The sequence below is a fragment of the Silurus meridionalis genome, chromosome 19 (genome assembly GCF_014805685.1).
Source record: "Silurus meridionalis isolate SWU-2019-XX chromosome 19, ASM1480568v1, whole genome shotgun sequence".
In the NCBI taxonomy this organism is placed as follows: Eukaryota; Metazoa; Chordata; class Actinopteri; order Siluriformes; family Siluridae; genus Silurus; species Silurus meridionalis.
Window position 1 is genome coordinate 16544489 of NC_060902.1, and position 12284 is coordinate 16556772.

The 12284-nt window shown below is 39.8% G+C and overlaps 1 protein-coding gene across 34 annotated transcripts in view; it reads right to left on the minus strand.

Annotated features, from left to right (window-relative positions):
• itpr1b (inositol 1,4,5-trisphosphate receptor, type 1b) overlaps positions 1-12284 on the minus strand; it is a 115558-nt gene that overhangs the window by 66953 nt on the left and 36321 nt on the right. For 20 of the 34 annotated variants that reach the window (XM_046874641.1, XM_046874654.1, XM_046874649.1 and 17 more), the window contains 19 exons: positions 12137-12284; positions 9908-10080; positions 9459-9578; positions 8614-8808; positions 8203-8454; positions 7873-8014; positions 7620-7773; positions 7311-7504; positions 6738-6918; positions 6539-6590; positions 6268-6433; positions 5884-6054; positions 5541-5612; positions 5041-5178; positions 4765-4890; positions 3315-3515; positions 2951-3202; positions 2259-2384; positions 1579-1707 (listed from right to left, as the gene is read on the minus strand). The exon at positions 12137-12284 is cut by the window's right edge and continues 11 nt beyond it. In XM_046874641.1, the coding sequence (XP_046730597.1) occupies positions 1579-1707; positions 2259-2384; positions 2951-3202; positions 3315-3515; positions 4765-4890; positions 5041-5178; positions 5541-5612; positions 5884-6054; positions 6268-6433; positions 6539-6590; positions 6738-6918; positions 7311-7504; positions 7620-7773; positions 7873-8014; positions 8203-8454; positions 8614-8808; positions 9459-9578; positions 9908-10080; positions 12137-12284 (2992 nt within the window). The remainder of the gene's footprint in view (positions 1-1578; positions 1708-2258; positions 2385-2950; positions 3203-3314; positions 3516-4764; positions 4891-5040; positions 5179-5540; positions 5613-5883; positions 6055-6267; positions 6434-6538; positions 6591-6737; positions 6919-7310; positions 7505-7619; positions 7774-7872; positions 8015-8202; positions 8455-8613; positions 8809-9458; positions 9579-9907; positions 10081-12136) is intronic. The other 14 variants (XM_046874670.1, XM_046874671.1, XM_046874661.1 and 11 more) reach the window with 3 other exon arrangements.

Genomic DNA, 12284 nt, shown 5'->3' on the forward strand with positions numbered 1-12284 from the left:
GACCCAGTAGACCCAGTCAGCAATAATAATAATAATAATTAGCTTATCACCTGGCATCCAAGAATGCACAGTAGTACACAGTAGAAAAAGACACACACACACACACACACACAAGTTTTAGGCACTTGTGAAACAATGCTGTACAGTGAAAACGCTTTCTAAAAAAAGTGCTCGATTATTTTTTTTAAATAAATAATTAAATGGAAAGTAAATGCATAGAAGAGAAATTTAAATCAAATCAATATTTGGCATGACCACCCTTTGTCTGAAAAACAGAATTAGTTTTAAGTCTCCAACACAGCTGTTTCTATTAAGGTTAATGACTGTGTTTAAACCTACACATGAAATTGATGATCATTAGCACCTTGTGCAAGTGAACATAGTATAAGCAAAAGTATAAGAATTAAAAGCCAAAAAGTGGTTCTAACGAATATTAACTGGATTTAAACTTTTCTCGTTTTATTTTCTAAATTGATAAAAAGAAACAATTAGCATGTCTGTCTGTCTATACTTGCTAGTATATATATGATATATAGATGCTCTGACCCTGTCGTCTAGATGTCACAATTTACACACACACACACACACACAATAATATATATATATATATATATATATATATATATACACACACATACTGTTTTAGCAGAAAAAAGGGGACTAACACATTATTAAGCAGGTGGTCATAATGTTATGCCTGAACCTGATCGATGCGTGTGTGTGTGTGTGTGTGTGTGTGTGTGTGTGTGTGCTTGTATATATTATATATACACATACAGTACTATTTAAATAAATACATACATACATACATACATACATACAATAAAACACAATAAGACCATTATATAAAACCAATATATATATACACACAGTAAAATCATTAGGCTGCCATGCAACCCTAACCGCATCAGTAATGTGTGAAACAGATATGTGTGAAATCTGGATATGAACAATGGCTCTCACAAAGGGGTGTGTGTGTGTGTGTGTGTGTGTGTGTGTGTGTGTGTGTGTGTGTGTGTGTGTGTGTGTGTGTGCGTGCGTGTCCACACCACTAATGCAAGCAAGTGTGACCAAGTACTGCTTTTGGAAAACTCTGCAAGTCTTAGTTCTTGGAAAGCTGTGACTCAATCCAATTCAGCCTTTTTCTAAAGAAATTTCTGCATGGTTTGTGCATGTGGGTGAAGAAATGTTTGTGTGTGTGTGTGTGTGTGTGTGTGTGTGTGTGTGTGTGTGAGTGTGTGTGTGTGTGTGTGTGTGCGGTAGATTTGATATATTTAAAGAATCACCAAGACTTGTGGTGGGGTGTTTGCAGGAGGACGGGTTACTGGTACTTACATACATGTGACTTGCCAAGGGCGGGGTGGGGTAGGGTGGGGTGGGTTGGGGTGTTTGGGGAGAGATAGCAATCCAAAATGCTGCTTTCTTTATTAAACAAATGTAAATCTTCGGTAAACATATGAATCATTATTCTTGGATGATACGAACCATACATGACAAATGTAATGAAGCACTATCAGTTTTATCAGCAAACAGAAAGTAATGCCTTGGGGTGATATAGAGCCGTCTGGCAATGATTACCTGTAAACTAGTGCTCTGATCGGAAAAGGGGGAGCTGAAAAAAGTGGTGACGATACTCATGACTGTCTCGGTGACGTAGCGCTCCAGCATGGAGTCAGCATGTTTGCGGTCGCTCGTGTTGTTGCAGACCTGCGGGTGGTAAAACAACAAAAAAAAATGCACATGGTTCAGAAGTTAACGCAACGAATAGGCCATGCTGAGTGAAGTCAGAACGTGGCTCTGATTCACTCTTCCTGTGTCAGCAATTGCAACACAATGATGCAAAATTTTCACAAAAAAACATCAAAGACTTTCAAAGATGATATCTCACAGGAGTTCAAACTAAAAGTTTCTAATATGAGAATTTTGTTGGGATTATTGTATTTTAACAAAAAGTCACGTTTCTGACTTTATCGTCATATCTTCTGAACGGGATTAATGTATATCTACAAACATCTGCTCCGAGATCACCCTTTAACTGCCACCCTTCCTGTTTTGCTCTTTTTTTTTGGCATTTTAAATAACCTCTCGAAATAACTTAATCAGATAAAAAGGATAATGCAAATTCATCACTTCCTGCTCCTGCCTGTTGGATTCATTTGTATTAAAAAAAAAGAAAATCTGCCGCGTATCGACGGTTTAAATCTTGCATCTCACAAAACACAGAGTCAAGGTTCAGAAGCTGTTTCAGAGGAGATTACCCTGCATATATCAACCAGAAAGTTCTCAAAAAGCTTCCACATGTGGTTGCTTGTGTAGATCTCCTTCATCTCCACTTCTGTGTCCACATAGCAGTGGTTTAGGAAGTCGATATATGCGATCTTCACCTGCACACAGACGAGACGATGTTTGCGAAGACATTGCTTGAGTTGTTCTTAAATGCCAATAATGGAAATGCAGTCAGGAAATGTGAGTAAAAAATTAATTATAGAAATTAATAAATTTTTAAGGAGAGAAAAATCTTGCAAGGTATTAAAAATAAATAAATAAAATACATTTCTTTAGATGAGAATATAAGCACTTTTACCATAAAATAAACTTGTACACATTATTCTTTTATGCCATTATAAAAAATATTATTATAACATTTCCAACAATCACCTAAAAATTCTTACACTAATCAAAGTTTTGATAATTGCCAGGTGCCAAATTAGAAGAATTTACTGGTTTTAAACATTCAACAACTATATTACCGTAATTTCCGGACTATAAAGCGCACCCATATATAAGCCGCACCTGACAAAGATTTTTATTTTGAACATGAATAAGCCGCACCTGTGAAACTTGTGAAACTAATGAACTTAACACAGGCTTTAACGAAAGACAGAGAGCAGGTTTGGCTTTAGTGAGGACCTTCATGGGGATATTTAGTGAGGACATTATGACCTCTGACCTCTGGGATGCAGTCCTCATGTGTGACGACACGGACGATGTCGTCCAGGGGCAGCAGCGAGTTGCACTTGATCTCCGTGTAGACATTCTTGCCCTCGGTGCAAACAGCTAACAGCTCGACCAAGTGGATGTGGTACATAAGAGGGCTGTTTTCGTCCATACGGTCTCGCTCTGAACGCATCATCTGCACCAGTGTCTGGAACGAGGCTCTGTCGTTGTAGAACACCAGCACGTCCTCTCCGGCGTTCACCAGCTACGATAAAGAAAAGTAGGATTGCATTCCAAAATTTTTGCTTTTGTTGCTTTTGTTAATGGTGTTTGCCAAAATGCCATAAAAATCGTCTAAATCATTACCCATAACCCACCTCTGCCATAACAATATCCTGGCACTTTTTGATGAACTTGTTCTCGGCTTTGACGATGGTCTGCAAGAACTTGAGGTACTGGACATGGCGACCATGCGTCTCGATGCAGTGCACAAAGTGCTGCACCACGCGATCATTGATCTCACTGCATAGCTGGAAGTTGTTCATGAAAATGTGCTGCATGGTGACAGCCTCCAGAATCTACAGTCCAAGAGCATAGTCACAACATAACTGATGCTGCAGTACATCAGAATAAATCAATCAACTGAGAAACAGGAAGTTAGTTTCATGGTCAACTAACAGTATATAAGTTAAATTCATCAAATAAATGATTTCTTAGAACTGTGTTACGGCAAGAATCTGTTGATATGAAAAATCACGATACAGGGGTTGCTATACGATATGCTATACATTGCAATAGATAAATACATGGGATCATTTTATATATATATATATATATATATATATATATATATATATATATATATATATATACACACACACACACACACACACACACACACACACACACACACACACACACACACACACACACTGTACACCAATCAGGCATAACATCATGACATTATAACAATTATTTGAAGTTATGTGTCATTTAAAGTGAATAACACTGATTATCTCTTCATCATGGCACCTGTTCGTGGTTAGTGGGAACCTACAGTAGATTTATTTATTAGGCAGCCAATGGACATTTTGTCCTCAAAGTTTACATGTTAGAAGCAGGAAAAAAAAAGGATTTAAGCGAGTTTGAGGAATTGTGACATCTAGACGACTGGGTCAGAGCATCTCCTGCAGATCTTTTGGAATTTTCCCAGTAAGTCTTTTATAAAAAGTGCTCCAAGAAAGGAACAGTGGTAAACCGGCGACAGGGTCATAGGAGGCCACGGCCCAGTGATGCACGTGGGGAGTAAAGGCTAATCTGTGTGGTCCGATCCAACAGACGAGTTACTGTAGCTCAAACTGCTGAAGAAGTTCATGATGGATCTAATAAAAAGGTGTCAGAATACACAGTGCATCGCAGTATGTTGCGTATGGAGCTGTTACATATGCGACCAAATTGTTGCCAGTGTATAGTATTATAGTATATCTAGGGTTAGTATTAGGCTAGGAGTAGAAGCATGATCTGAGCACTAGCTTTTTTTTTTTTAACCAATATACTCAGTGTTTTCTGTTTTCATAAAAAAAAAACATGCTACACGTTTATTTATTCCTTATCACTACAACCGTTTTTCTACATGTGTTTAGTCTTTTGTCACATAAATAGCTCACTGGTCATGGAAAAGTGTTCCATTGCAGATTACCAGAAGGCCTTATCAAACTTATCAGGCATATCAGGACATGCCCTAGATGCTGGATAACCCATAAGAGTTCCCCTTGAATGCCTACCAGGACTTTTTTCCCCATCCAGCAAGATGTTGCATGAACTCACCCCTGGATTGAGGAAGAGGTTAATGTGCTTGTGGAGCAGCGCTTGATTCTGTTGGTTCCCAGCACAGAAGTTCTGGAGGAACTCATGAGCCAGCTTCATGATCTCCTGCATTCTAACATCCTCACCCTGCCAATACAAGCACACGCTCATCAACACAATTAGATTTTTATATATATATACACATTTTTTTGTATCTTATTATCATCTAAATCAGCAGCAAAATCTTACCACATCCTGATACCCGTAAGATTCACCAGAAATCATAAAAAATCTTACCTTCTCGTAGGGGATCTGAAGTAGCTCAAGCACCACCGCATGAGCTCCCATGTTCCTCAGCAGCCGCTGCTGCTGTTTCTTACTTTTCTTTCCCGATGCTCCTTCGTGAACACACAACTTGCTGAGCCTTATCAGGATCTTCACAGAACAAGAGTGAGAAAGAGAGAGTTTTCACATTCTGCAACTGATCACTTTAGATAGAGGACATTTCAACAAAATTTAAAGGCATATTAAGAAGTAAGAGAGAATGAGTAAGGATTAACAAGAGCATGAGAAGCAGCATTAACGTACATGTGCACTGTTCTACAAACATGCTTCATATCAGCGCAATATCTTCCTTCAGCATAAATGTTTTATTGGTGTATGTAGGGTTGTATTAGCAAGTAACAACTACTCCAGCACTGTATAATATAGGTGTCAGTGTGTGTGTGTGTGTGTGTGTGTGTGTGTGTGTGTGTGTGTGTGTGTGTGTGTGGACTATAGAAATAAGGCACATTTACCTCCTTGACAACCCTGTAATTATAGCTGCTTGTGCATTCTGTTTTACTATTCTCCACGCCACTTGAGTCACCCTGCATAAAGAGTGACAAAGAAAACAGTCCACTTTCAAACACAGTAATTATTTAACAGCAATTAAAAAATTGGGTAGCGGCGGCAAAAATCACGGCTCTTAGCGAATACAGAAAAAAAAAAAAAATAGAGGTTGCTGGTTTTTTTTGTTTAGTTTTTTCCACAGGTCAATATGGACATTAAATTAAGTGATTTAAATAGAAGTTAATATCTTGGGGTGGGTCACAGGGATGTAGCAATTGGATCGTATTTATCGTTTTCATAAAGTTCAACCTTCTTTTTGAGGTCGGATTCAACTGGACCGTCGCCTCCGTCCAGCGCATCGTCCCCCTGGCGCTTATACACCCACAGCTCAGACTTCTCCACGATGGAGCGCAGCTGGTCTAGGTCAGACTTTATCTGCTTGTAGTTATCAACATCCTGACTAGTCACTAGGAGCTGGACCTGAATAGAAGGAGGAGAGAGAGAGAGAGAGAGAGAGAGAGAGAGAGAGAAAGGGGGGACAAAAGTTTGAATTTGCACGAGTACAGAAACAAAGAAAAAAGGGAAAGGGAAAGTATTGTGTTTCAGTGTTTTATTTAGACACGTACGGAGCCAGCGGTAACACAAAACCTCTGTGAAAGCTGAGTGTGTGTGTGTGTGTGTGTGTGTGTATACCTGTTTGAAAGCCATGAGCACTTCTTGTCTCTGGCTGAAGTGTCTGAAAAGTAGGTGTAAAGCCCCAGACACCAGTGGAGGGTAGTCATGCATGGTGAGGTGCAGAAGAACTCTCAGGAACGTTCTGCCTCCGTGGTCATCTAGGTCTAGTGGTGTGTTTTCGTCGCTGGAGTAGGTATCAACACAGAATATCTTTAAAGTGCCAGAACAAACCAGTGTGTATATAGAAATACTAATAAAAGATCTTTGATGGTTTGTATCAACTTCATACCTAGCACCAAAAATCCCCTCAGCCTGCTCTTCAATTTTCTCAAAATCTAATGCTGTGGAAGGCAAAAAATGGACAAGAAATGAAACACGGTATAAGAACTAAAACAAAATTGTAAAACATTGCCGTTAGGAGCTAAGCATGCGGTTCACACCACTAGGCATGCGGATCACAACAGTAAGCATGCAGTTCAAGCTTTCACCTGGTATACTATTAGGACCATCCCCATTAGTGGTAGCTGTAGTAGTAGCATTAGCATTAGTGTTACCATTAGCATTAGGATTAGCCAGAGTGTCGGTCTGAGCATTGCTTCCGTCAAATTCTTTTTTAAAAATGCACAGCAGGCAGGAGATCCTGTAGTCCAAGCGCACATTCAGGATAAACTACAAAAGTGAAAAAGAAACAAACGAGGGTTTTAAATGGAACGGTGCGTTTAACATTCATTCTACCAAATCTACTCATTCAAGAACCTGTTTCCAGTCTGCACCTGTAAAATACTCTCCATATAAACACCACCACCCTTTATACGAGGTGGTATCAAAAAGTTTCAAGATTAGTTTTATAACACAACAAAAGATGGCAGCACAAGGCTGCACGCACAATCACAAGGAGCACCGACCTTCATAAGAAGCTGTGCAACTATTATAGTGGACTATTTTAAAGGTGATAGTGTTGATAAATAATGTACTCACTTGTAAACAAAGCGAGAAACTTTCTGATATCACCTCATACATATCTAAAATTTTATCCATGTACACACACATGGACATGTTACCTGGAGGATCTCGATGATTTTCAGCTTTGTGTCCATTACCAGAATGTCTTCCTTTTCAGGCTCGGTCTGGGTTTTGCCCACCTCTCCGTCAGGGGGTGTTGTTGGGGTAGAGGGCAAGAATCCGCCCCCCCGTAGCACAACCTGGGTCATCAGTTCCCCAACACCATGGATAGAACGCATAACATTACTACCTGCTGAGAAATATCACAGATTAGTGAACACCTCTGATTACATCTTTTATAAAAAAAAATAATAATAATTTACTACTATTTTACAATGCGTTTGAACAGGCGACAGATCAAACGCCACCTTTGTTCTCGTCGCCTTTCTCCATTTTGTTGATGGGATAAATGGTGCTGACATGCACGCAGTCTAATATGGCTAGCAGGATCTTGGTCAGCCGCAGAAGGTCGCTGAAGTTGTAGAAGCCAAAGTAGATGAGGTTCCTTGCCAGGTTTACGACCTGCACTGGACAAAATAACAGATTCAGAGGCACGCTCAAAAACAAAGAACAATAAAAGGTAAAATGTGTTGTAGAAAGAAAGAACCTGTGGAAACTCGCCTCGAACGTGAGTTTGTTTTTCTCCTTGTCTGAAAAGGGAATGTTTTGACAGACCACGATTCTCAGATAATTCTCCACAAACTCCATAGTGAGAGCGAAACGCTCCTTAATTTCATCTCTGCTAGTGCCGTCATTATCGTAACTGAAATGTAGAAAAACAATAGTGGTAGAATCACACATTTCTGATTTTTTGTTTTATTTACTTTTTGTACCCAAAACACAAGCATTTGTAGATTTTTTCACTGAGAAATTTAAGAAATAAATATATTATAATAGTAATATATACAATATTTCTACTTTTACACAGAAGCTCATATGAAGTTGTCGTACTCATCAATGGCGATCTTGGAGGGGATCTCGGACCACAGGCGAGCGTATTTCACAGGTGTAACAGGCTCCTGGGGGTCACGATCCACATGCATGTGCAGCATGAGGCGGCAAAAGGAAGCACGCAGGTCGTACGGGAGGTCCTCGTCCGACATGCAGCGCAGGATCAAGTCCACATCCAGCTGACCTGAGATTTTGTTGATGGCCAAGTACTGGCGGTCGAGGCACATGCGAGCGAACAAGTTTAGCTGGTACCTGAGAATAATAGTAATAAAAATCCCCCCCCCAAATTTGTCTCATGTCCACCATCACCACATTTTAATATTTTGCATTTACGCTTTTCTACTAACGTTTCTAAAGCGCACTTATTTATGTTTGTTTGCACGTCCTGTGAACCACTCGTGCAAATACTACCTGTAGTAACTGACAACCTCCTGGTCTTCCTTCTGGCCTTCCTTGGCATCCTGTGCCAACTCCCTAATGCTCTTGCTGCGGATTTCCTTCCCGCTGTCTTTCCAAAACAACCACACCTCTTCCACATCTTCCTCCGTCTCCAGAGGAGGCTCTCCAACATTCAGAGAATCGATCTCAAACCGAGACAACACGAGTCTGAGGGAAAGTGAGATGGAAAAAGAAAGAATAAACCGGCCCGACAGTACTTTTTGTTTTTTTATGGAAATATTTTGCAATTAGAACTATATTGGAAAATCATGTTTTCAGCAGCATATTGACATACACAAGGGATATATATATATATATATATATATATATATATATATATATATATATATATATATATATATATATATATATATCAAATTAAAGATCTAGACAAAGATACAGGTAGTAGGGATTCTGCAAAGTCAAATGTAAGATATTTTAAGACCTTTTTAAAACCATTGAGAATGAAATGTAAGACCTATTTGACAAACAAAAATGTATAAGTTTTTAGCAACTGGCCTTAGCCAAGCCCTAAAATTTTTTTAAGCCAGGTATCGCTAAACTTGCACTTCCCCATAGATGAAAAAAACTCCGTTCTCAGTCTGTGGTACAGGACAAGAGAGATTCGCTCCAATAACAGAAAGCTGACTGGCTGTTGGACCAGTGAAAGACAGAACTTTAGTGCTGTGGGAGCATTTTAATGAGCATTAGAAGTAGCGTTACATGGACATCGCAAAATTAAGACCTGTTTAAAATGATTTAAGACCCAGAACAATGGAACACAGAAACCCTGGGTACTTTCACACACAAGAGCTCACTTGGTTTCTATGAGGATGTCTGCATTAGCAGGGTCCAGCACTGCATTGCAAATCAGCTCCTGTGTGACTGGGATGGACTTGTTCATCGACACACACAGATCAGAGAGGTAATCCAGAAACCTGTGTTCACACACATAAAAACAATAAAACAAAGTATAGAGATTTCTGACCACTTTCATCTTTTTTTTTTTTTTGCTCTATTCTGTGTTACTTTCATCATTTTTTTCTTCAAAACCTTTTATTACATTCGCTTTGTTTAGACTATAAATCGCAAAACAGACAGTCATCACTGTGTTTCATTATAAACACTTTAAGCACACCCTGTCCTTTCCCCCATGTGTCCATTTCTTTTATTTGTTATGAATGGGTGATCAATCGTTTTCCATTTTCTCTCCTTTTTTTAAGCATCTCTTCATGCACATGCCAGCTCTGACCCTTAGGCCTCTCACCTAGGCTCACGGTTCTTTCTCACAAGGCTGACGAAGGTGTCAATCTCAGCTGCGGTGATGTGCTTCTCCAGCAGCTTGCGGTTGTTGTGTAGAAGCGCCGTGATGGTGTCCTCGGCCAGCACGTCATAGCCGATCTGCTTCTGCATGAACCGGAATTGTTTGGCAATGTATTCCTGCAACAAGGGAAGGGAATTTTAAGGTCAGCATCAATACTCAACATCAAATCAACCACAATTACAACAGCCAAAAAAAAAAAAAAAAAATAAGGTCCTCGTGTCTTTAGGCCTGTCCAAAGCAAAAGCAAAATACAGCATTGGACATTTGCAGCATTTTGGCAGACACCTTTATCCAGAGCGGCTTACATTTATCTCATTTATACAGATGAGCAGCTATGGGTTAAGGGCCTTTGTTCGGGGCCCAGGAGTGGCAGTTTGGTGTAGCTGGGATTTGATCTCACAACCTTCGGATCCAAAGTTTTAACCACCTCCTGTTACATGTCCTGATCGGATTGCTTAGTAAGTTTCCTATTCTAATGTTGAATATTTAGTTTTTTGTTCCTTGGTGGCTTGAGTTGTTGTGTCCTTGAAACATGTACCTGAAAGCTCTTTTTTTTGTAAGTTGCTTTCATCAGTGACAAGGACATTCACTTTTCTTTCAACACTTTACTTGCACTATGTGGTTCCGTAAGTCTCCAGTACCGTGTCAATGCGGACTGTACGTGACGTGGCAGTGTGAGTGGAACTGCGACTAGACATTACCTAGACGTTTTATTTATTGAACCCATAAAACTATTCTCTATAATATGCTACAGCACCAGATAAGAGGTTATTACAGACCACCAGATGCTGTAAGACTCAGGAACCTTTGCTAACCCTTGAGGTACAGATAAGGTCTTTACATCTTGGCCAGGACAAAACACAAGACAAAGAATCTTTGGTCAGATAACCTCTGCAGAGTTCAGACAACAGCCGCGTCACAATTTAACAATCACCGCTCAAAAAAATCCTCTCAAAAATGAATCCGTGGTTCAGTTTCTGTGTAGGCCAAGTTTACAAAAACGTCCTGCTGGGTGACACAGAGCAAAATCATAATTTGTGGTATCTTGTAAATGAGAAACAGGAAGTATTTTTCCTCAGAATCTGACTCGGGTCTGTTTTTTTGGTTTTTAAATACATTTTGGCTGGCGTTTCTGGAGTAAGCACTGTAAAAGAGTTAGCGATCGTTGGTCATAGAGGCAAATAGAGTTTAATTAAAGTAAAACCATGTGTGATTAAAGTAAACTCCATCTTACAAGACCGAAACTTCATCATGCATGCTAGCTTTATAGTCAGAAGCTTTGTGGTACCTTTTGCGGCCTGTTATCTGTCACTCGCTCTTATCGAGTTTCTAAGTAAGCATAATCTCACACCTTCAACAGCTAAAAAAAAAGAATTTTATATTTAACCTTCACAAACAGAACTAATTAAGGCAGCTTTAGTGTAAACATATGTGGATGCAAGATATATTGCTAAATAAGAGCTGAACTACATCTGCTTAGTCCTACATGAGATGCCTGATTGGTGGAAGTGCACATGCTTGGGTTCAGCTGTGCAAAAACATTACTTTGTTAAACTTATCTTATTAGCTTTATAAAATACTGTACAAAGCAGGTCTTTAGCTGTTTTTCATCCATTAACTGTCTGTAGCTCCCACTCAACGGATTCTAACACAGTTACTTGCCGGCAAAGCCAAAACCAGAGCAACCCCATAGCTTACCTTCTAGGAAACACAAGGAAAATATGTAGTATGTTCTCATAATGACTGTAGACCCACACACAAATCCTGATTAACTCCAGGGGCGTATGGTGAAGACTTACATCATATAAGTCAATATGGATGTGTGTAAGTGTAAACGTGTATGACATGCTATATCATGTCTGAGGTTCAAACCAGAACACTGTTGTGACCTTGAGCATCATGGCTGACCCTGCACTCTGACTCCAGGTTTCTAACAAGCTGGGATATGCCAAAAAAGAATTTCACTGTGCTGTAATGTACAAAAGGTAAATGAAATATGCTACCTTGCTGAGGGGCCCTAAGAGTGGCAGACTGCAGATACCTGGAACTTAAACCTTTGACCATCTGATCAGTAATCCAGAGCCTTAACCACTGAACTACCACCTCCCCTAAAAAAAGAATGTAAGTAATTTAAAACTAAGCGATTGAGGAGGACACTGTTGTGACACCCACCTGGTTCTTCCTGTAGTCCTGCTGGGAATGGCGGAGCACTCTGTAACATAGCCGACAGATGTGTCTAAAAGGGGCGTGTCTCTGATCGCCAAGCTCCTCCAAACGGAGCATGGGCCCGTCACCACTGTCTGTAAACGGAGCCTGCAGG